This window comes from Elephas maximus, chromosome 19 (genome assembly GCF_024166365.1).
Source record: "Elephas maximus indicus isolate mEleMax1 chromosome 19, mEleMax1 primary haplotype, whole genome shotgun sequence".
NCBI classification, from domain to species: domain Eukaryota; kingdom Metazoa; phylum Chordata; class Mammalia; order Proboscidea; family Elephantidae; genus Elephas; species Elephas maximus.
In genome coordinates, this window is record NC_064837.1 from 32821685 (window position 1) to 32847008 (window position 25324).

At 37.4% G+C, this 25324-nt stretch overlaps 1 protein-coding gene across 1 annotated transcript in view; it reads left to right on the top strand.

Annotated features, from left to right (window-relative positions):
• BCAS3 (BCAS3 microtubule associated cell migration factor) overlaps positions 1 to 25324 on the top strand; it is a gene marked incomplete at its 5' end in the record, with an annotated part of 619175 nt that overhangs the window by 73704 nt on the left and 520147 nt on the right. Inside the window, one exon of the mRNA XM_049861336.1 lies at positions 20979 to 21051. Within this exon, the coding sequence (XP_049717293.1) occupies positions 20979 to 21051 (73 nt within the window). The remainder of the gene's footprint in view (positions 1 to 20978; positions 21052 to 25324) is intronic.

Below are 25324 nucleotides of genomic sequence, written 5' to 3' on the forward strand. Positions count from 1 at the left end.
GAAGTTCATAGAAGAAAAAATAGGATCAATGCTATAGAATCTTTCATCAAAGACAATAAATGGTAATTGGGCACCATCTGGTTTTTAAGATCCCAGCACCATAAAGCAAACTAGGAAGTAAAATAGAAACACAAACAGTGATATTAGGCCAGTTTTCTGAAATAACCAATGAAGAGGCTATAAATCTTTACAGAAGCAAACTGCCATATCTTTCCTTCCGTGGAGCAGCTGGTGGTTTTGAACTGCCAACCTTTTAGTTAGCAGCTGAGTGCTTAACCACTGCACTACCAGGGCTCTTTAACCCTAGAGCAACCACTAAAATACAAAACAGAAACAAACAACAATGAAAACCAAAGAGCTCATAAGCCAATGAACCAAAAAAACCCACTGCCCTCGAGTCAATTCCAACTCATAGTGACCCTATACCTGCTACTGCTGCCGTCGAGTCGATTCTGACTTATAGGAACCCTATAGGGCACAGTAGAACTGCCCTATAGAGTTTCCAAAGAGTGCCTGGTGGATTCGAACCCCATAGGGTTTCCAAGGCTATAAATTTTGGAAGCATAGTGCCATATCTGGTAGGTTCAAATCTCCAGCTTTTCGGTTAGCAGCCAAGTGCTTTAACTGCTGCACCACCAGGGCTCCTTCATAAGCCAATGGAAGGAATAAAATAGAATATTAAAAGTCCTCAGTTAATCCATAAGAAGGCAAGACCCAACTATATGCTGTCTATAACAAATGCATTTTAAATACAAAGATACCTATATGTTTAATAAGATAGAAAAGTTATACCATGGAAACACTAATCATAGGAAAGCTGGATAATGGTGTTAATATCAGGCAAGGACTTCAGAGCAAGGAGTATTAAATATTAGGGATGTGGAGGGACATTTCATTTATAATGAAGTAGTTCAAAAAGAGGACAGAACAATCCTAAGTGATATATTCAGTTAATAGCAGCCACCTTTTTATTTGAATTTAAGTTTTGTTTTTTAGAAATAGTTCATGTACATAGTTTTAAATGTCAAATAATCCCAGGGTTTATGACAAAAACTAGTCTTTTAGCTGTGTACTCTAATAACTGCCTCCATTTATTCACAAATATTAGTTGAGCCTCTAATATGTGCCGGACAATGTTTTTGACACTAGAGAGACTGCAGTTAACTGAACAGACAAAAATGCTTGTCCTTATGAATCTTACACTTTAGTTTATACATGGAACCATAGCATATATATTCTTTTGTATGTGGCTTCTTATCCATGCATTATGTTTTAAAAAATATATTCATTTCTTTTGTGAATCTTCTTTATTCATTTTCGTTGCTATAGAGAAGCATTTCTCAACATTGGCACTGTTGACATTTCGGCCAAATAATTCTTCATTGTGGGCATCTGTCTTGTGTAATTTCAGGATGTTTGGCAGCATCCCTGACCTCTACTCACTGGAGGTCAGTAGCACCCCTTCCCTTCAGTTGCGACAACCAACAGTGCATCCAGAACATTGCCAAATGTTCCCAGGGGTGGAGGTGCCAAAGTTATCCCTGGCGCTACTGATGTAGAGCCAACTATGAGTTACAAACTATGACCCACAGTCAACTGCCTGTTTTTATAAATAAAGTTTTATTGGAACACAGCCACGCCTGTTCATTTAAATATTGCCCAAGCCTACTTTTGCACTAAGTTGGCAAAGTTCAGTAGTTGTTTCAGAGACCTTATGGCCTGCAAGCCTAAACTGTTTACTATCTGACTTTTAAGAAATAGTTTGACAAGCTCTATAGCGTTTACTCACTGTGTTAATACATCATACTTGATATTAATATATCATACATCTGTTTTACATCTGTTTATATCATACATATACATCTGTTTTACTGTTAATGGACATTGCAGGTTTTTTCTGGTTTGACAGTATAATGAATAATGCCCCCCCACCCCCCACCCCAGGTCATGACAGTGTTCATAGCACATTGCCAAATTGTCTCTGGTTGAGAACCATAGTAATAATGTCAGACTTACCCAAATTTGAAAAAATTAACGAGTTGAGTCTAAGATTTCAATGAAACTGAAAAGGACTTAGAGAAAAATAAAGTTTGAGGTCTCCATTCCACTCTGCTTAAGACCCAGGTATCTCAGGTTTGTTTTTGTCAGAAGTATCCTGACTAACGCTGCTATTTCAATATTCTGTAGACATGATTTTATATATATATATATATATATATAAAACACAGATGACACAACTTTGCTTGCTGAAAGTGAAGAGGACTTGAATCACTTACTAATGAAGATCAAAGACTACAGCTTTCAGTGTGGATGACACTTCAACATAAAACAAAATCCTCACAACTGGACCAATAAGCAGCATCATGATAAACGGGGAAAATATTGAAGTTGTCAAGGATTTCATTTAACTTGCATCTATAATCAACAGCCATGGAAGCAGCAGTCAAGAAATCAAATGACTTCTTGTACTGGGCAAATCTGCTGCAAAAGACCTCTTTAAAGTGTTTAGAAGCAAAGATGTCACCTTGAAGACTAAGGTATGCTTGACCCAATTGCCTCATGTGCATGTGAAAGCTGGCAATGAATAATGAAGAGCAAAGACGAATTGACACCTTTGAATTACGGTGTTGGCAAAGAATATTAAATGTACCATGGACTGCCAAAAGAACGTAACAGATTTGTCTTGGAAGAAGTACAGCCAGAATTCTCCTTAGAAGCAGGGTTGGTGAGACTTCATCTCACGTACTTTGGACATGTTATCAGGAGGGTTCAGTCCCTGGAGAAGGGACATTGTGCTTGATAAAATAGAGGGTCAGTGAAAGAGGAAGATTCTCAACAAGATGGATTGACACAGTGGCTGCAGCAATGGGCTCAAGCATAACAATAATTGTGAGGATGGCGCAGGACCAGGCAGTGTTTTGTTCTGTTGTACATAGGGTCGCTATGAGTTGGACCTGACTTGATAGCACCTAACAACAATAACAACAACAACTAATGATACGATATGATATATGATATGATATGATAAGCATACCTCAGATATTGTGGGTTCAGTTCCAGACTATGGCAATAAAGCAAACATTGCAATAAAGTGAGTCACACAAATTTTTTGGTTTTCTGGTGCATATAAAAGTTATGTTTACACAATGCTCTAATCTATTAAGTGTGCAATAACATTATGTCTAAAAAATAATGTTCATACTGCAGTTAAAAAATACTGTATTGCTAAAAATGCTAACCGTCATATGAGCCTTCAACGAATTATAATCTTTTTGCTAGTGGAAGATCTTGCCTCAGTGTTGATGGCTGCTGACTGATCAGGATGGTGGTTGCTGAAGGTTGGGGTAGCTGTGGCAATTTCTTAAAATAAGAAACAATGAAGTTTGCTGAATAGATTGACTCTTCCTTTCATGAAAGATTTGTATGTAATATGCAGTGCTGTCTGATAGCATTTTACCAACAGTAGAACTTCTTTCAAAATTGGAGTCAGTCCTTTCGAACCCTGCTGCTGCAGTATCAACTAAGTTTATGTAATACTCTAGATCCTTTGTTGTCATTTGGACAATGTTCACAGCATCTTCACCAGGAGTAGATTCCATCTCAAGAAACCACTTTCTTTGCCCATCCATAAAAAGCAACTCCTCATCCATTAAAAATTTTATCATGACTGTGGTAATTAGTCACATCTTCAGGCTCCACTTCTAATTCTACAGTTATTCCCTCTACTTGACTCCCTCAAAGTCATCCATGAGGGTTGGAATGAACTGCTTCCAAATTCCTGTTAATGTTGATATTTTGACTTCCTGCCATGAATCACGAATGTTCTTAATGGTATCTAAAATAGTGAATCCTTTCCAGTAGGTTTTCAATTTGCCCAAATCCACTAGAAGAATCACTGTCTATGGCAACTATATCCTTATGAAATGTATTTCTTAAATAATAAGACTTGAAAGTCGAAATTACTCCTTGAGTGGATACAGAATGGATATTGTATTAGCAAGCATGAAAACAATATTAATCTCTTTGTGCATCTCAGTCAGAGCTCTCGGGTGACCATGTGCATTGTCAATGAGCAGTAATATTTGAAAGCAGTCTTTTTTTCTGAGCAGTAGGTCTCAACAGTGGGATTAAAATATTCAGTAAACCGGGTTATAAACAGATTTACTGTCATTCAAGCATTGTAGTTCCACTTATAGGGCACAGGCAGAGTAGATTTAGCATAGGGCCGTTGACTTCTCTCCAGCTGTGAAAGTCCTAGATGGCACCTTCCCATGTAAGGCTGGTTCATCTACACTGAAAGTCTATTGTTTAGTGGAGCCGCCTTCATCCACCAGGGTTTCCATTTTTAGATCTTCTGAATAACTTGCTGTGGCTTCTACATTAGCACTTGGTGCTTCTCCACTTCATACTGTGGAGATGGCTTCTGTCCTTAGGCCTCATGAGCCCACCTCTGCTGGCTTCATACTTCTCTTCTGCAGCTTCCCCACCTCTCTCAGCTTTCACAGAATTGAAGAGAGTTAGGACCTTGCTCTGGATTAAGGGAATGTTGTGGCTGGTTTGATCTTCTATCCACACCACTAAAACTTTCTCCGTATCAGCAATAAGGCTGTTTAGCTTTCTTATCATTTGTGTGTTCGCTGGAGTAGCACTTTTAATTTCCTTCAAGAACTTTTCCTTTGTGTTCACAACTTGCCTAACTGTTTGGCACAAGAAGCTTAATTTTCGGCCTGTCTTGGCTTTCAACATGCCTTCCTCACTAAGCTTAATGATTTCTAGGTTTTGATTTAAAGTGAGAGGCGTGTGACTCTTCCTTTCACTTGAACACTTAGAGGCCATTGTGGGGTTGTTTGGCCTAATTTCAATATTGCCATGTCTCAAGGAATAGGGAGGCCCCAGGAGAGGGAGAGAGATGGGAGCAGTCAGAACACACATAAGGTTTATTAAGTTCGCCATCTTATATAGGTGCAGTTTGTGGCGCCCCAAAACAATTACAATAGCAACATCAGAGATCACTAATCACAGATCACCATAACAGATATAATAATAATGAAAAATTTTGAAATATTGTGAAAATTACCAATATGTGACACAGAGATAAATGGCCCTGATAAACTTGCCCGATGCAGGAATGCCACAAACCTTCAATTTGTAAAAAAAAAAAAAAAAGTGATATCTGCAAAGCGCAATAAAGCACGCATGGGTGTGTGTATATATATTTATTACTGTTTTTTTAACTAAGGGTTGGTTGTCTATCACCTTTAGTTCCAAATTGACTCCGTTTTAATGTTAAAATATAGGCCAGTCCTACCTCATCAACTTTATTTTTCATGAGTCAATTTAATAAGTCATTTATTATTTTACCTGGACTTTGAGCATACATTAATTCATTTGTATTTTCCTGTCTCTGTGCTTTATTTTCTTTAGTCTCCCTATTTAAATATTCTTATCCTCCAAGGACCAACTCTAATTTGACATTCTCCATGAAACTTTTCTGATCAACCAAGCAAAGGTGATCTCTCCGACCTTTTTAGGTGCCTACCATTTACTTTTCATTCTTATTATTTGATGTGTACTAGTTTTTTAAAGTAGCCCAGAACTTCCTGCTGAAGAGAGATGCCTTTAAAAATACTTTTATTTAAAGACCATACTTAATGGTCTAACTGAGACTAGAGGAATCCCGGTGGTCATGGTCCCCAAACCTTCTGTTGGCACAGGACAGGAATCATTCCCAAAGACAACTCATCAGACAGGAAAGGGACTGGACAGTGGGTAGGAGAGAGATGCTGATGAAGAGTGAGCTAATTATATCAGATGGACACTTGAGACTGTGTTGGCATCTCCTGTCTGGAGGGGGGATGGGAGGATAGAGAGAGTTGGAAGCTGGCAAAATTGTCACGAAAGGAGAGACTGGAAGGGCTGACTCATTAGGGGGAGAGCAAGTGGGAGTATGGAGTAAGGTGTATATAAACTTATATGTGACAGTCTGACTTGATTTGTAAACGTTCACTTGAAGCTCAATAAAAGTTAATAAAAAAAATACTTTTATTTATCTGTTACATCCTTTCAAATAGTTCGTATCACAGTGTGAGGTCTATAATTATTGCTGAATAATTACTTGCCTGCTATATTTGAGCTTATAGTTAAAGTGTTATATGTTTCACTACTGTTTCACATCAATTCTCCTTCATTTCACCTTAGGTTATGATAATAACCAAAAAAAGCCAAACCCATTGCTGTCGAGTTGATTTCGACTCATAGTGACCCTTTGGGACAGAGTAGAACTGCCCCATAGAGTTTCCAAGGAGTGCCTGGTGGATTCAAACTGATGACCTTTTGGTTAACAGCTGTAGCACTTAACCACTATGGGCTTTCCTAGGTTATGATAATAGCTACCATTTATGGGTTTTTTATTGAGCACTTGCTGTGTATAAGATAGATACTATTTTCAGTTTACGGTTGTGGCAACTAAAGTATAGAATTATGGTTAAAGACCAGTTAGTTGCAAGAATGGGTTTTGAAGTCCATGTCTGTATGAATTCAAATCCTGTGTTATTTCTGTTTACTATATTGCTTCTGCTCCTATCAATTCTTGAGAATAGAAAACATGTTAGTTGGTCTTTTGGAAATTCTAAATTAATGTTTAACATGTTATGGCAGTTAAATATCATGTCCTTAAGTGCATGCATAAGTATTACGTAAAATACAGATTTTTCGTAAGCGTCCTAAGGGTTTTGCTAATGCAATTTTACTTCTGTTCTCGTAATAGAAAGATATTAACTTAAAAAAAAAAACAAATCCAGGGCCATTGAGTTGAATCCTACTCACAGCGACCCTATTGGACAGAGTAGAACTGCCCCATAGAGTTTCCAAGGAGTGCCTGGCGGATTTGAACTGCCGACCCTTTGGTTCATAGCCGTAGCACTTAACCGCTATGCCACCAGGGTTTAGTGAAGGTAAATTCCTTTTGTCTCTACTAGAAAGAAGACTAGGGGCTAGCCTATAACGGAGCTCTCTCATCATAAACTTCTTTGCCTTCTCTTCCTGGGCATGTTTCTTATAAACTAAATGTATTTTTCCTAGAATCTGTATAGAGGTTCCATATTCATATAAACTGTGAGATAATGTCATATGTACAGTTTGGGGTTAATTCTGCCTTTTCGTTGTTGCGGTTTTTCATTTTATATTATTCTCTTTCTTTTTTAGAGCTCTTTATGGGCAGTTGTATCATATGATGAGAAGTGGGCCACAGAGAGTTTGCTTAAATATGAGGAGGGTAGATGAGATGTGGCTGGGTGAGCATAGAAATGTAGTACAATATAAAGCATTACTCCCTTGTAGAACTGGTGCCAGAAAAGTTCCTAGACATCTGGAATATGGTCAGAACTCTATATTAAATAATGCAGTTAAGGCATGTAGCAAGCTGAAGTTCAGAAACTTGCATTGAAGATGTTAGACATGTTCTTTAAAGGGCTGCAACATTTACAATTTGGGAATGTAGTAGAAAAGAAATGTCCATATGTAAGATTACCAAAGAAATTTTCCATGAGTCATAATTCTTAGTGTTGATGTGAGTATATTCTTTTTTTTTTTACACTTTAAATAAACATGTTTATTGTTTAAAAGAAAAAAAAAAGATGGGGCATTTCTCATGGACACAGGAGCCATGTTGAAGGCACTCCCACAAAGTAATTAAGTTTAATAATAAATTATGAACCATTTAAAAATAGAAACCCATTAAGTCCATACAAATAATAAAATGATAGATGAAAAAATAAACGAGGGATACTTTAGTTTCCTAGGGCAGGTCTAACAAAATACCACAAATCGGGTGGCTTATAAGAATAGAAATTTGTTTTCTCACGGTTCTGAAGGCCAGGAGTCCAAAATCAGGGTGTCGGCTGTGTTGATTCCTTCTGAGGGAGAAGCTGTTCATACCTTTCTCCTAGATTCTGGTGGCAGCTGGCAGTCCTTGCAGTTCCTGGGCTTGTGGATGCATTACTCTAAATCTCTGCCCCATCTTCACGTGGCCATCTTCCCTCTGTGTCTCTTCCGTTTTATAAGGACACCACTCATATTAGGATCCACTCTAGTATGACCTCATGCTAACTGATAACATTTTCAAAGACTGCATTTCCAAGCAAGGTCACTTTCACAGGTACTGGGAGTTAGGACTTTAACATATCTTTGGGGGGACACAGATAATCCATAAGAGGGGAGAGAACCTCTTGTTTTTGAGTAGAGGCCAAGCACTGACTGTAAATGTAGCAGGAGGCCTGCAGTTGGACAATGATCTTTTTGCAGCCATGAGTATATTCTTATAAGTTTTGGGGGGAATGTGAATTTTAAAAACATTTTAGGAAAGTAACTCAGTAATACTTATTAAAGTTAAGTACATCTAGCAATTCCACACATGTCCTTTGGCTTAGCAATTTCTCTTTTAAAAGCCTGTTTTATAGGAACAAAAGTACCAGTACAGAAGAATATATTCACAAGAATGTCTGTGGTCTGACAACCTGAATGCACATCAGTAGGAATGGTTAAGTAAATTGTGTTATAGCCATACCTTGAAATATTATGCAGATATTAAAAAATGAGTTAGATGTATATTTGTTGACCTGGAGGGATTTACATGATGTATTGAGTGATAAAAATAAGATGGAAATAAATGTGTATACTTTGATCTCATTTTGTAAAACAAATATCTAAAAAATCTCTGCTATATTTAACAGTTCATATATTTTGCTTGTGATTGAATGGATAAAATTATAGAAGTAATTTTGGGATATTAATATTGGTTACTTGGAAATAAGAGAAAAAAGGAGGAAAAAAGACTATATAGCAGAATGTAAAAATATATATGATATGTGTCTCTTGCAAATGTGAAATATCCACGTATGATATGACCGGAAATATGTAAAAAATTCAGTATAATCATGGGCAATAGTCATAGACAAATGACAACATTATTTGGCTTTTGTGTGGGTTAGACATTTGTATTTTTGTTTGTAGTTCATCAGTGAAAAATCAGTTAAAAAAATAGAGACCAGTAAGCTGTTTTTTAAGGAAACATTTCTCCAGACAGGTCAGGTTAAAACTTGTTAGTTAACCCTTTATGTTGTAGTATTGGCAGTTGAATTAATTGCCATTATGAATGAATTGGATTACTTTCTATTGTTTTGTTTCCCAACTTTTTATTTTGAAAATTTTGTACATGTTCAGGTAGGTTGAAAGAGTAAAATAATAAATACCTGCATGCCCTTCCTCTAGACTATTAATATTTTGTCATATTTTGGTTAAAAAAGGAAAAAGCTCTAGCATTACCACTCTAATCAACCAGTATTAATGTAATATGTACAATTTTATATCCTTTTCCATTGAACATATTTTTTATTTGCTTAAAATTTTAAATTCAGGTGTAATTTACAATTGAGAAGTGCACAGATTGACGTTTTAGACGGTTTGATGGGTTTTGACAGATGCATCTACTCTTGTAGTTCATACCCCTATAAAGATAAAGAATATTTCCATCACCCCAGAGAGTTCTCTTTGTGTCTTCTCCCAGTGACCCTTCTCACCTTCACAGGGCATCTACTGTTCTTATTTCTTTTACCTCAGAAAGAATAGTTTTCCCTGTTCTTGATATTGTTGCATTTATCAGTACATCTTTCCTTTTTATTGCTGAGTAGTAGTCCTTGAATACACTACAGTTTATGTGTTTTTCTGTTGATGAAATTTGGGTTGAATATAGTTTCGAGCTATTATGAATAAAGCTGTTATGAACATTGAGTAGACATTTGAGAGTGCTGAGACCGAAAAATAAATCAACAATGTTGTTGTTAGGTGCTGTCGCATAGGTTCCAACTCATAGTGATCCTAGGTACAACAGAGTGAAACACCGCCATCCTCACAATTGGTATGCCTGAACCCACTCTTGTAGCCACTGTGCTATTCCATCTCATTGAGGGTCTTCCTCTTTTTTTGCTGAACTGCAGCTTTATCAAGCATGACGTTCTTCTCCAGGGACTGGTCCCTCCTGATAACATATCTAAAGTACATGAGATGAAGTCTCACCATCCTTGCCTCTAAGGAGAATTCTGGTTGTACTTCTTCTGAGAGAGATTTGTTCATTCTTCTTGCAGTCCATGATATATATTCAATATTCTTCACCAACACCATACTTCAAAGGCGTCAGTTCTTCTTCAGTCCTCATTATTCATTGTCCAGCTTTGGTATGCATATGCGATGATTGGAAATACCATGATTTGGGTTGGGCACACCCTAGTCCTCAAAGTGACATCTTTGCTTTTTAACACTTTAAAGAGGTCTTCTGCAGCAGATTTGCGCAATGCAGGAAGTTGTTTGGTTTCTTGACCGCAGCTTCCATAGCTGTTGATTGTGGATGCAAGTAAAAATGAAATCCTTGGCAACTTCAGTCTTTTCTCTGTTTATCATGATGTTGCTTACAGGTCCAGCCGTGAGAATTTTTTTCTTTATGGTGAGGTGCAATCCATACTGACGGCTGTATTCTTTGGCCTTCATCCATAAGTGCTTCAGGTTCTCTTTGCTTTCAGCAAACAAAGTTGTATCATCTGCGTATAGCAGGTTGTTAATGAGTCTTCCTCCAATCCTGATGCCACGTTCTTCTTCATATAGTCCAGCTTCTCAGATTATTTGCTCAGCATACAGACCGAATAAGTGTGGTAAAAGGATATAACCCTGATGCACACCTTTCCTAATTTTAAACCATATAGTATCCCGTTGTTTTGTTGAACAACTGCCTCTTGGTCTGTTGTTCCTCATGGTACAGGTACAGGTTCCACATAAGCACAGTTAAGTGTTCTGGAATTCCCATTCTTTGCAATGTTATCCATAATTTGTTATGATCCACACGGTCAAATGCCTTTGCATAGTCAGTAAAACACGGGTAAACTTTTTTGTCGTATTCTCTGCTTTCAGCCAAGATCCATCTGACATCAGCAATGACATCCCTCCTTCTATGTCCTGTTCTGGATCTGGCTTGAATTTCTGGCAGTTCTTGTCAATGTACTGCTGCAACTGCTTTCGAATGATCGCCAGCAAAATTTTAATTGTGTATGATACTAATGATATTTTTCAATAATTTCTGTATTCTGTTAGATCACCTTCTTTGGAATGGACACAAACGTGAATCTCTTCCAGTCGGTAGCTATCATCCAAATTTCTTGGCATAGACACACGAGCACTTCCAGTTCTGCATCTGGCATTCCATGAATTCCTGGAGCCTTGTTTTTTGTCAACACCTTCAGTGCATTCTTTCTATCTTTGATGCTTCCTGCATCATTCAATTTTTTTTTTTTTCCCTAAGAATCTTTAAATATTGCAACTTGAGCCTTGGGTTTTTTCTTCAGTTCCTTCACTTGTGAAATGCCAAGGGTGTTCTTCCTTTTGGTTTTCTAACTCCAAGTCTTTGCAAATTTAATTATAATACTTTACTTTGTCTTCTGGCGTTGCCCTTTGAAATCTGCTGTTCAACTCTTTTACGTCATCATCTCTTCCTTTTGCTTTTTTTTCTCTACATTCTAGAGCAAGTTTCAAAGCCTATACTAACATCCATTTTAGCCTTGTCTTTCTTTCCTATCTTAATGACCTTTTGCTTTCTTTATGTGTGATGTCTTTGGTGTCATTCCACAACTCGTCTGTTGTTTGGTCATTAGTGTTCAATGCGGCAAATCTCTTCTTCTTTTTTTATAAATAATTTTTATTGTGCTTTAAGTGAAAGTTTACAAATCAAGTCAGTCTCTCACATATAAACTTATATACACCTTACTACATACTCCCTTTTACTCCCCGCCAAATGTGTCAGCCCGCTCCCTCCTTCCATCTTTCCTTTCATGACCGTTTTGCCAGTTTCTAACCCTCTCTACCCTCCCATCTCCCCTTCAGACAGGAGATGCCAACACAGTCTCAGGTGTTCACCTGATACAAGTAGCTCACTCCTCATCAGCATCTCTCTCCAACCCATTGTCCAGTCCATTCCATGTCTGATGAGTTGTCTTCGGGAATGGTTCCTGTCCTGTGCCGACAGAAGGTCTGGGGAGCATGGCCACCGGGATTCCTCTAGTCTCAGTCAGACCAGTAAGTCTGGTCTTTTTATGAGAATTTGGGGTCTGCATCCCACTGTTCTCCTGCTCCCGCAGAGGTTCTCTGTTGTGCTCCCTGTCAGGGCAGTCATCTGTTGTGGCCGGGCACCATCTAGCTCTTCTGGTCTCAGGATGATGTAAGTCTCTAGTTCACGTGGCCCTTTCTGTCTCTTAGGCTCATAATTATCTTGTGACCTCGGCGTTCTTCATTCTCCTTTGATCCAGGTGGGTTGAGACCAATTGATGCATCTTAAATGGCTGCTTGTTAGCATTTAAGATCCCAGATGCCACACTTCAAAGTGGGATGCAGAATGTTTTCTTAATAGAATTTATTTTGCCAATTGACTTAGATGTCCTCTGAAATCATAGTCCCCAAACCCCTGCCCTTGCCTCGCTGACCCTTGAAGCATTCAGTTTAAATCTGTTCTTGAGATGGTCTAAATTCAGGTGGAATATACTCAAAGTCCTATTTTAGCTTTCATAGACTTCTCTAATTATTTTCTGGTTTGACTTGAATTTGCATATGAACAATTGATGGTCTGTTCCGCAGTTGGCCCCTGGCCTTATTCAGACTGATGATATTGAACTTCTCCATTGTCTCTTTTCACAGATGTAGTTGATTTGATTCCTGTGTATTCCATCTGGTGAGGTTCATGTGTATAGTCACCATTTATGTCGTTCACAATAGGTATTTGCAATGAAGAAGTTGTTGTTCTTAAAAAATTCTACCATGAGATCTCTAGCATCATTTCTATCACCAAGGCCATATTTTCCAACTATTGATCCCTCTTTGTTTCCAGCTTTTTAATTCCAATTACCCGTAATTATCAGCACGTCTTGGTTGCATGTTTGATCAATTTCAGACTGCACAAGTTGGTAAAAATCTTCGGTTTCTTTGTCTTTACCCTTAGTGGTTGGTGCGTAAATTTGAATGATAGTTGTATTAACTGGTATTCCTTGTAGGCATACGGATATTATCCTATCTCTGACAGGGTTATACTTCAGGAAGAATCTTGAAATGTTCTTTTTGATGATGAATATGATACCATTCCTCTTCAATTTGTCATTTCTGGTGTAGTAGATCATATGGTTGTCCAGTTCAAAATGGCCAATACCAGTGCATTTCAGCTCACTAATGACTATATGGGTCTTTATGCATTCTGTTTCACTTTTGACAAGTTCCAGTTTTCTAGATTCATACATCATGTATTCCACATTCCGATTATTAATGGATTTTTGCAGCTGTTCTCATTTTGAGTCGTACCACATCGGGAAATGAAGGTACCGATAACTTGACTCCATCCACATCATTAAGGTTGACTCTACTTTGAGGAGGCAGCTCTTCCCCAGTTGTATTTTGATTGCCTTCCAGCCTGAGGGGCTTATCTTCTAGCACTATACCAGACAATGTTCTGCTGCTAATCATAAGGTTTTTTACTGGCCAATTTTTTAGAAGTAAATCTCCAGGTCCCTCTTCCTAGTCTGTCTTAGTCTAGAAGCTCAGCTGAAACCTGTCCACCATGTGTGACCCTGCTGGTATTTGAAATACTGGTGGCCTAGCTTTCAGCATCACAGTAACATGCAAGTCACCACAGTACAACACACTGACAGAGGAGTGGTGGAAATCAACAGTCGAATATGCATTATGTAGGCTCTGATAAGTGCTATGAAGAAAAAAAAATCAAGATAACTAGAGAGTGATGGGGTGGTCTTGAATGCCTCTCTGATTAGGGAATATTTGAGGAGATCTAAAAAAAGTATAAGGAAGCCCTATTTTAAGTGCTTGGCTGAACTAAAAGTGTGGCGGTTCGAACCCCGAAAAAAGTGTACACGATAGAAGAGAGCCATGCTGCTAACTAGGAGATAACTGAGCATTTCCACGCAGAGAGGGCAGCATGTGCAATGTTCCTGAAGCAGGAGTATGCTTGGCGTTTTGAGGCATAGTAATGAGGCCAGTGTGGGTGCAGAAGTGAGCAAGGTAGAGAGAGTTAGGCAAGGAGAGTGAGAAAAGAGTCAAGGATGTGAAGAGAATTTTTTACCAGAAAAATGAATGGATTCAACATAGTAGAGTTGTCATCACCTCTAACTCCATAAAGTTTAATTGCACGTTTATTGAGTTCTTACCATGTTCTAGCACCATTCTTAGTCCTTTGCATATAGTATATTTTTTAATCCTCTCAACAATTCCGTGGGTGGTATTGGTAATTATCTCCCTTTTACAGATGAGAGCATTAAAACACTAAGGGATTAAATATGTTAGCCTTTATTAATATTATTTATACTTTGCAGAAGGCATTAGTGATGTATTTTTTTCTCAGAACAGCTCTTTTCTGTTAGCAAGAGTAGCAGAGGAAAGAATTCTGGGATGGCTTTCAGGTTCAGATGTGGCATTTAGTATCACAACAACTTGGACAACTTTTTAAATCTCTCAACATCCATTTACTAATCTGTGTAATATAGGGTCAATATGAGTTGGAATCAACTCGGCGACAATGGTTATGGGTTAATCTGTGAAATGGAAGTTTCGGATTTGGTTCTTATTAACATTTGATGAGTCTGATCTGTGGAAGAGCACAAAGGGCCTGATCATCAAAGTGAAATAATAGGATGCCTCTAAATGTTAATAAAAAAAAAAAAAAGTTAATAGATGCTTCATATACTTAACATATAAGCTTTGCAGGAAGGTGGTGAAACCAGCAATTTTGAAAAAAATGTATTTTTTTAATATTTTAAACTTACTGAAGTCACTGTGGAGACTGAAATGTGTATATACATTTTGGGTATTTGAGGCAAATGGCAAAGACTTCTTTGCTGATCATATGTAGGTAAAACAATTCAAGACAATAAGATTCATGTCCTGTTTGCTTTCTTGTGGTTGGTTGGTGGTGCCTGCATCCTCGGCAGCTGCCTGTTTTCCTATTTCTTTCTTCATCTCATGTTCACTTCATTCTTCTCTTTTCTGTCTCAAAAAATTGCTCACATTTCTTTGGTTTTAGGTAAGAAATAAATATGGAGATTATTCAGTTTTTAGTGGAGATTATTGTTTGAAATGTGTAGCACAAAAGAAAACTGACAGAATCTAAAATTACACACAATAAAATTTATTTGACTACAAGTGATAGAATCAAACTTTCTGGTCAAAATTTAGATCCCCGCAAAATTGACTACAACTAGAAAACTCACATTGGCAGACTCTGTAAGTAAGATTGGACATGGACAAATGGATGAATTAAATTTTTTTTTTTTAAGAAAATATTTTTAGTAAAATAAAAAAATGAAGACTTGGGAATGGTTTAGCTGATAAAGTGAATTTTTTCTAGAAAAGACTTTGTCAGGAAAAATAAATTTCTGTTAGCATTCTTTGGTATAAGATCTTTATATTCAAGATACCATCCTTAACATTGTAAGTGTGAAGTTGGAATATTTCATTATCAGTTGGATCTTTATTTGCCTCTAGATCTGGGTTTGGACCCAGGCACAAGTGGTTTCTGCTTGCAGTCTTGAAAATCTTAAAGGCTGAAAGCTTAATTTCTTTGGTTTAAATGAATGTACAAAGGTGTGCATAGTGGGGATATTATTTAACATTTTCTGACATGCAGGCTGTTTTGAATTTTGTTGAGTGGGAGAGGAGTTTGTGAGTTGGTGGGCCAGCCCATTTTCATTACTTTAATTGTGCGATTTATTAGGATTTTAAGCTTTTTATAAATGTTTTAGTGTTATAGGACAGAATTAAAAGGATTTAGAATAAAAGGAGTTTAACAAAAGGACTTTGCAACAGGATTGCAATAGTTTTTATATTTGATGGATTTGGCTAGCCGCTTTTCATTTCAATCATTGTGCTGCATTCTGTTAAATGCTGTAGAACAGGTGTGTGTAACGTCATTCTTCTTATTCTGCATGCAAATAAATACACAATTTTATATATAAAAAGTTAATCCTCTACAATTTGGAGGATTATGTTATACGAGGGTGATGACTCCATTAGGCATCATGGAGAGTACATGCTGCTACTTATACTGGATGAAAAATCAGGTTAATAGCTACATTGTTCATGAGATGGTAGAATTTTTATACTAACACTTTAGAAATTGTTATTCAAACTGTATACAGTATAATTATTTAACACAGAGTTAACATTTTATTGCATAGTTTTCTAAATCTGAAGTTAAAATCTTTTTTACTTTAAGACATGCCTTAAATATGGAGGTTTTGTTAATATTTGTTTATTGTAGTCTCTAGTCTTTTCTGCTTGTATGGTTTTTCTTTTTGTGGATAGTAGGTGCTTTGGAGGTCATGCTGCCCTCAAGTTAGGGCTTTTATTTTGTAGTTTAAAAATTTTGCTTGGCTTATCTTCTCTGAGTATCCCTGAACAATATAAATCTTTGGTGTCAGCTGGTTGGCCTTCTGTGGAGCAAAGTCTGCTGGACTGATATACCCCACTAGGTCAGTGGAAACAAATGGAGTCCTTCAATTCAGGTTTGAAAAAAGCAAAACAATCAAACTATTCTTGCCAGTATTATTTGCATTTTAAAGACATGATGTTCCATTCATCAAAATATCAAAACAGTGCTTATAATTCAGGTGCAAACTGTAAAAACCTTGTAAAGACCAGGAAGGAGAAGGAAAATAGGTATTGTTGAAGGTGAAGTTATTGATGTGAGACATTTTCACGTTATACCTAGTAAAGTATGTAGGAGTGAAGATTTGGCCTTGTTTAGATGAAGTTCAGTTATAATTAATTTGGAACATAAATATTGTAGGCTTTGGACCAGTTAATTTGTAACTTGTACTTGGATCAAAAGTCATATTGTTAATTGTGAAATCTGATTAATTTGTTAGCAGGGATAACAACACACAATCCATAGTAAATTAATGTTTGAACAAGCATATTCTTGATCCTTTCTCAACACATAGTAATAAATTTGTTTAAAAATCTTGTAGACTTCTTATTAGAACATTGAATGTTAATAAGCTTCAAGGGACAGAGTAGCAGGGGTGGGCTTCTGGGGACCATGGTTTCAGGGGACGTCTCGGTGAATTAGTATAACCAAAGTTTATTAAGAAAATGTTTTGGCTCCCACTTTGGTAAGTGGTGGCTGGGGTCCTAAAAGCTAGGGAGTGACCATGTGAGATGCATTAATTGGTCCCAACCCACCTGGAGCAAAGGAGAATGAAGAACAACAAAGACATAAGGAAGATATGAGCCCGAGAGACAGAAAGGGCCACATAAACCAGAGACCCTATTAGCTACCACCAGTGACTACCCTGACAGGGAACACAACAGAGAGTCCCTGATGAAGCGGGAGAAAAGTGGGGTGCAAAACTCAAATTCTAGTAAAAAGATCAGTCTTGTTGGTCTGAATGAGACTGGAGGGACCACAGAAAACATGGCCCCCAGACTCCCTGTTAACCCAGAACTAAAACCATTCCCAAAGCCAAGTCTTTAGACAAAGAGTGGACTATAAGACATAAAATGAAACTGGTGAAGAGTGGGCTTCTTAGCTCAAGTAGATAAAACTTGAGACTAAATGGGCAGCTCCTGTCTGGAGGCAAGATGAGATGGCAGAAGGGGACAGGAGCTGGTTGAATGGACACAGAAAATATAGGGTGGAGGGGGAAGGAGTGTGCAGTTACATTGTAGGGAGAGCAAAAATGAACTTGTTTAATATTACAGAAAAACACTAACAGATCAATTCTAGCAAGCAGTTTTTTTTTTTTTTTTTGATAATATGGAGAATCACAGGAAATTGACATTGGTACAATGTGTGTGTATAGTTTGACGCCATTTTATCTCAGGTGTGGATTTGTGTAACGACCACTGCAGATAAGATAGAGAACTATTCCATCACCACAAAAATCTTCATACTACCCGTTTATAGTCATACTGCCTTTTCTTCCACCATCCTTCATGCTTGGCAGCCATTAAGCTATTCTCCATCTTTTTAATAATTTTGACATTTCAAGATTGGTATATAAATAGAATTATATAATAGATGACCTTTTGAAATGGAATTTTTCACTTAGCATAATGCCCTCGAGGTCCATCCCAGTTTTTTGTGTGTAAATGGTTCCTTTATAGTGCTGAGTGGTACTCCTTGGTTGGTGTCTTAGGCTGGATTCTCTAGAGAAGCAAAGCCAGTAATGCGTATAAATATATAGAGAGATTTATGTTAAGGAAACAGCTCACGCAATTGTACGGGTTGGAACGTCCCAAGTCCTTGGATCAGGATACAGTCCTTTCCCAATTCACAGAGCCTCAGAAGCTGGTGAATCCAGGATGAGCAGGTTGAGGAGCAGGGATCCCGCTCACAGGTTGTGACGATCGAGGAATCCCCAAGGTCGGCAGGCAAGACCCAAGGTTTCTCCTGAGTCACTTAGCTGCAGGGGCTGGTGAACCCAAGATAGGCAGGTCGGGGAGCAGGAGTCTTGCTTGCAGGTGGTGAAGATTGGTGAATCCCAAGATGGACAGGTAAGCTGCTAGCTCAAGTACCAAGAACCAGAGGTCAGACAAGAGACAGCTGCTGAAACGAGAACAAGTCAACCACCTTTGCAAGGCAAGCAGGAAGGAAGTAGATGGCAGAAGGCAGAGAGATGAAGGCTTGAGGGGGCAGTGAGCCACCACAGGCCCCACCCCTGTCGGTACCACTCAGTAGATTCCATCATGGGGGCGATCACATACCACATTTCAACAGGAAAGTGTTCACAACATTATACAACTACCAAAACACTGAGAATCACGGCCTAGCCAAGTGGACAAAATCTTAACCATCACAGTAGGGAATGTACCACAGTTTGTTTAACCATTCATCTGTCAAAGGACGTCTGACTGTTAAAAAAATGAGCCTGCTGTGAACATTTGTGTAGTGGTTTTATGTGGACATGCATTTTTATTTCTCTGGGATAAATACCCAAAACTGTGATTTCTGGGTTGTATGGTAAATGCATATTTAGTTTTCTAAGAAACTGACATACTGTTTTCCCAAGTGATGGTACCATTTTCCATTTCCAACAGCTTAGTTTCTCTATTTTTGTAACATTTGTAATGTCACAGTTTCTTGTTTTAGCTATTCTAGTTGGTGTTTAGTGGTGTCTCATTGTGACCTTAATTTATGTTTCCCCAATGGCTAGTAATGTTGAACATCTTCTCATGTGCTTATTTGCCATCTATATATTCTTTTCAATAAAATGTCTCTTCATTTATTTTGCCCCTTTTCTAATTAGATTTTTTTTACTGTTGAGTTTTGAGAGTACTTTATGTATTCTAGATATGAATCTCTTGTCAAATATGTGGTCTGCAAGTATTTTGCTGCCAACAAAACAAAAACCAAAAGATTTTTAAAATGCTGTTGCAGTTTTTTTTTTTTTTAATTGTGCTTTAGGTGGAAGTTTACAGAGCAAATTTGTTTCTCATTAAACAGTTAATATGGAAATTGTTTTGTGATATTGGTTGCCAACCCCGCAATGTGTCAACACTCTCGCCTTCTCCACCCCAGGTTCCCTGTTCCCATTTGTCCAGTTTTCCTGTTCTTTCCTGCCTTCTTGTCTTTGCTTTTGGCCTGGTGTGCCCATTAGTCTCATATATATGATTGAGCTATGAAGCACATCTGTCACCTGTGTTATTGTCGGCCCTATAGACCTGCCTAATCTTTGGCTGAGGCTCAAGAGTGACTTCAGTCCCTAGTTAAACGGGTGTCTGGGGGCCAGTCTCTGTCAGAACAGCAAGCCTGGTATATATGTATGTGTGTGTGTATATGTGTGTGTGTATGTGTGTGTGTGTGTATATATATATATATGCTTTCTGTGAATGTGAATTTTGTTCTACATTTTTCTCCTACTCTGTCTGGAGCCCCCCAGTGTGATCCCTGCCAGAGCAGTTGGTGGTGGTAACCAGGCACCATCTAGTTTTTCTGGGCTAAGGCTGGTGGAGGTTGTGGTAGCTGTGGTCCATTAGTCCTTCAGACTGATCTTTCCCTGTGTCTTTGGTCTTCTTATTCTCCTTTGCTCCAGCCACGATGGGACCAGTAGGTGTATCTTAGATGGCCGCTTGCAGGCTTTTAAGAACCCAGTCCTTATTCACCACAATCTGATGTAGAACATTTTCTTTACAGACTATGTTATGCCAATTGAGCTAGATGTCCCCCTAGACCATGGTTCCCAGCCCTTAGACCAATAGCTCAGTTTCTCAGGGTGTTTGGGTGTGTCTGTGAAGCTTCTATGACTTTGTCCTGGTCAAATTGTGCTGACGTCCCTAGCTTCGTGTACTGTCTTACCCTTCACTAAAGTTACCACTTATTTACTATCTAGTTAGTGTTTTCCCTTCCCACCCCTCCCCTCCCTCGTAACCATCAAAGATAGTTGTTTTATGTACAGAAACATTTTCATGTGTTTTTATAATAGTGGTCTCATACAGGTCTCTTTGTCCTTTTATGATTGACTTATTTCACTCAGCATAATGCCCTCCAGATTCATCCATGTTGTGAGATGTTTTGCAGATTCATCATTGTCCTTTATTGTTGCATAGTATTCCATTGTGTGTATGTACCCTAGTTTGTTTATCCATTCATCTGCTGATGGGCACTTAGGTTGTTTCCATCTTTTTGCTATTGTGAATAATGCTGCAATGAACATGGGTGTGCATATGCCTATTCATGTGATGGCTCTTATTGGTGCAATTTCTTTACTGGCTATAGGTTAATTTATGTTTTCTACTTTTTCTTCAGGCAAGTGTATAAATTATACCAATTTATAGTGAATATTTTGTTATATCTTCAGCTGTAAATATTTTGAGAGTGTGAAAATAATAAGAGGTATAGAAGAGCACTTCTCGAAGTTTACGTTTTATTTTATGCTCCCTATCAGGTACTCAAAAGTGTGACAACTTTGCTGAAAAAAGACCCCTCCTTGGTGTTTGTAAGAGCATTGGATCTTCTGGGTAAGGATGTCTTTAAAAAGTCTTTGAACCATGATTACAAATGAACTATTTGTATTATTATTCCAGAGGGAACTTTGATATCTTTGTAACCGTAACAGTATGCTTTTACAAGAAAGAAGGGAAAAGAAGTAAAACTTCTTTAGGGTTTTCTGTGATGCAGGCACTCACCTTATTATTTCTCTTATCACTATTTTCTCATATGCAGGATGATAGCAGGAGGCAAAGGAAAGCCAGCAATAGATCAGAATATATTCTTGAAATAGAAGATTAGCATCATTAAGAAATATGTTTTTTTTAGTTTACATGTTTCTAATACAATCACTTTTACAATGGCCTTTTTACAGTAGAATAGAAGTTACTTTTTGGTGGTAATAATAATATAAACAAACAAATGAAAAGAGTAACTAATATTTATTGATGCTGTAGCATGTGCCTGGCACTGTTCTAAAGGTGTTGCATAAATTTTCTCTTTTATATTGCTTTCAGCAATCCTATGAAATAAGTACCATTATTTTACGTATTAAGAAACTGAGGCATTGACTTCACATGTTGGAGCTCTGGATTCAAACCCAAGCATGCATGCTGTTAATTCTACATGCTGGCTACATTTGTGACAACGAGAGTGCTGTGTACTAAGATAACAAAGTACCAATGACTTTATGCATAAAGTCAAATGTTTTTTCTCTTTTCCATCTATTAAGTGAAAATAATATTGTTCTCAAAGGGTAATAATGAATTAGGTCTCAGGTTTGTGGTGACCTTTCCTATCAGGAGGTTACAGGGGTGTAAACAAATCATGTAATTAGAAGGCTGTGGGAAGGCCATCTAGGGCTAATAAAATGTTTCTATGATGTTATTAGTGACCTAGGGTCCTTCTTGCTTTGATATTCTAAGACTATGACTTCCTTCTCTCATGACCTCAAGATGGGTATTGTTCTTTTAGTTGGATCACATTTTAACTCCAGAACTCCTAGCTTTAAGGAAAACTGGGAAATACTTCTGTTCTGTAGATATATATAAGATTTTTACTCTTATGTCACAATCTTTCAGAAGGGTACTTAACATGCAAAATGGAAATAAAAAGCCAGCCTAAATTTTAAATAAGTGTATCACAATATATATTGATAACATGAACTTTTCAAATGTTTTAATCATGAGCTTTTAAAATGTTGTATATATTAATGTAGTATGTATTTATATACATACACATACATACATACCGTGAAACCTGTGAGAGCCAGAACTTGATGGGATTGCCTTGTTTTTCCTGGTCTTGGAAGTTTTCTGAATTTGACAGTGTGCAGCCTTACCATTTTTCTGTTGTTCTCTATTAGTGGAAAATATTTGAGTTTTCCTTCTCTGACAGGTTTCCACCTTACACAGATTTGAGCTTTTCCAGATTCTACTGTATATATACAACGAAAAGCGGTTAGTGTGTAAAAAGGGAGTACCCTTAATAGTATTTGTTGTGTTTGATTTTAATCTTTTTTTTTCTTCATTATGTATGTTAAGGGAGCCCTGGTTGCATAGTGGTTAAGTGCTACGGCTACTAACTAAGAGGTCAGCAGTTTGAATCCTCCATGCTGTCCCTGGAAATTCTATGGGGCAGTTCTACACTGTCCTAAAGAGTCGCTGTGCGTTGCAATCGACTCGATGGCAGTGGGTTTGGTTTTTTGGTTTATGTATATTAAAACACTCACACATACACACACACAGTGCTAGTTATATAAGGTTGTATTTAAGCAGTAACTTCTCAGGAAAGTTGTTGTTATATACGTATTTTGCAATAGCATTTCTACAGAAATGGAATATAGTTAATCAGTGTCATGTATACTTCTACATAGCTACTTAATTATTTAGTATTTTTCAGGGTAGAAAGGCACCTCCCCCATTTGTTATTTCTTTACTTTAACACATTGTTTAGTGAATTCAAAGAAGATTTCCTTTACATAATAGAAGTAATTTGCAAAGAACCATGGGTACTGAAAAATAAAAAAATCTAATTTAAGAAACATTATTATTTAATAAAGCAATATTTCCAGCTTTTGTCTAAAGTTACTTCAAAAAGGGACAAGGGCTCCTCTACCCCCAATTTTTTTTAATAAGGTGACAAAAAGTGGGAGGCACTTGAAGAAATAGTGCCGCATGACAGGGAGTATGATTGTGTTCAAGATACTTTGAATTAAGAGGTCAAGTTCAAAGGGCATGAATGGGCAGTGTGAGAAACCATTGAGTGTGCAAATGGAAAAAATTGAAATAATAGAACAAGTAGAAGAATAATTAAGAGATAGCAAATTTAGAAGTGACTAAGTAAATCAAATAGAGATGGGGAAAGCCTACATAATCATGTGATGGATGTTTGAGATGTTGTTTAATGTCACATGCACTGGAGAATGCAGATTTTTGTCTTTGTCTGACTTTGTTTCCTTGTCGATATTAAAATAACCAAGGCTTCAAAGTGGTACTTCCTGGTTCAGTCATAGTGGAGGAAGTGACACCAGAACAGACAGAAATTTTTAAAATTTGGGTGAACCGGAACTATAACTGGAACAGGAAAAATTGTGGGTTGCAGCTCTGCTAGAAACTTAATCTCCCTCTTAGAAAACAAAGGCTGCATATGTGTTCCATAGCAACCAAATCTCTTGCCAGTTGGATTTTGCACAGAGCCAGAAATAGCAGTGCCTTGCTCAAAGATGGCAGCCAACTGTACCACTTCAAATATGCCTTGCTCTCTTCAGTCCTGGCAATAATCCATCTCACGTGTCAGGCTCTAGAAAAGGCTCACTACACCTCTTCTGAGTCTTCTGTTCCACAGCTTCCACCTGTAATTTTGATATCTTCATCAAAACGAGTAGTGCACAAAATTGTAGGACCCTTCCCGTGCTTTCATTGAAGAAATTCAGTTTTCCAAGTTGCTTCCCATCTCCTGGCAAATGCTTTAGTGAACACCAGCTGGTTTGTACTTTGTTGACTGCTCATATTCACAATTTTGCCTATCAAATTATTCTTGGAAAAAGCCATTGAGGACTTATTTTTTGATGTATAATTTTTATTTTTATAAATTATAATTCAAAGAAGGAGAAAAATTGCTGTGGAAAGAATCCCTGTCCTTCCTCATCTTTTATTGTTTAAAAATAAACATATTACACTTATCCCCATATGGAAAAAACTCACGAATGTGTTATTATTATTGTGAGAAACGGCACCATCATCATTCTAGAAAAGCGATTTGAGGTCTTGGAAACATCATGTTTATTGTGGTACTGATGCAAGGATTAAGTCAGTGTCTTGTATAATAATTTGAGGGAGGTAGGAGAAACATGGGCAGTATGTAAGGAATATACACTGTCAAGGTTCATTGTGTTTTATGTGTTAAACAGTTCCTAGAATGCAGCTGTTTATGGTTAGGATTTTGCTGGCTTCTATGAATAGTAACAAAAGAGTGGCATTATTCAACAGCTGACTACAGACCTTAAAGAATGTGTAATCCAATATATTAAAGGCCTAAATTATACACTTTTACAACATGAGAGTCGTAGAATATTGTAAGTGGAAGGTACTTTGAAGATCATATAATTTAACTGTCTCATGATATGAAGTAGGAGATTCTTGGAAGAGTACAAAAAATATTTGTTTATTTCAGTTGGTGAGGAATACCTCATCTCTTGTTATACAGGGTACTCTATGGCCATAGAGCCTGTAGGGTTGCTATGAGTCAGAATCAACTTGACAGCAACAGTTATGGCCATAGTTTCTAAACTTTTGGATTTTAAGGGTCAGGAAATTTAAAAACATTTTTTTTTTTTTGCCAAATAAGAACATTAAAAAACACAAATGACTATCTGTTACAGCTTAATTTTCCCTTGAAGAAGAAAACAAAAAGATTTTGATAGTAAGAAAAGGAAAATGGGCTTGATTTCAAAATTAAATTCTGTTCATTAGGTAGAATACAGTTAGCTTACAATATTAATAGTTTTTAAATTTTGCTACAAAATGCCAAACATGTCATCTTGGATTGGCAGAAGTCTGTGGACTAGTATTTGGGAGCCACTGACCTAAAGCAATAATTACTTTTGGGATGTCTAAATGTAGTTTCATGCTCCTGAAGTGGTGTCTAAAGCAAATATGGGTTGTGTTAAATAGAACTAGGTTGAGGATTGCTTGGGTAACTTTTCTTTTTGTCATGAAATGTTCCAGAGTCCTTACGTCTGGTAGAAAGCAATTCCAATTTGACTGATTCTCATCATGTTATATCTATGAGGTCTGATGGAAT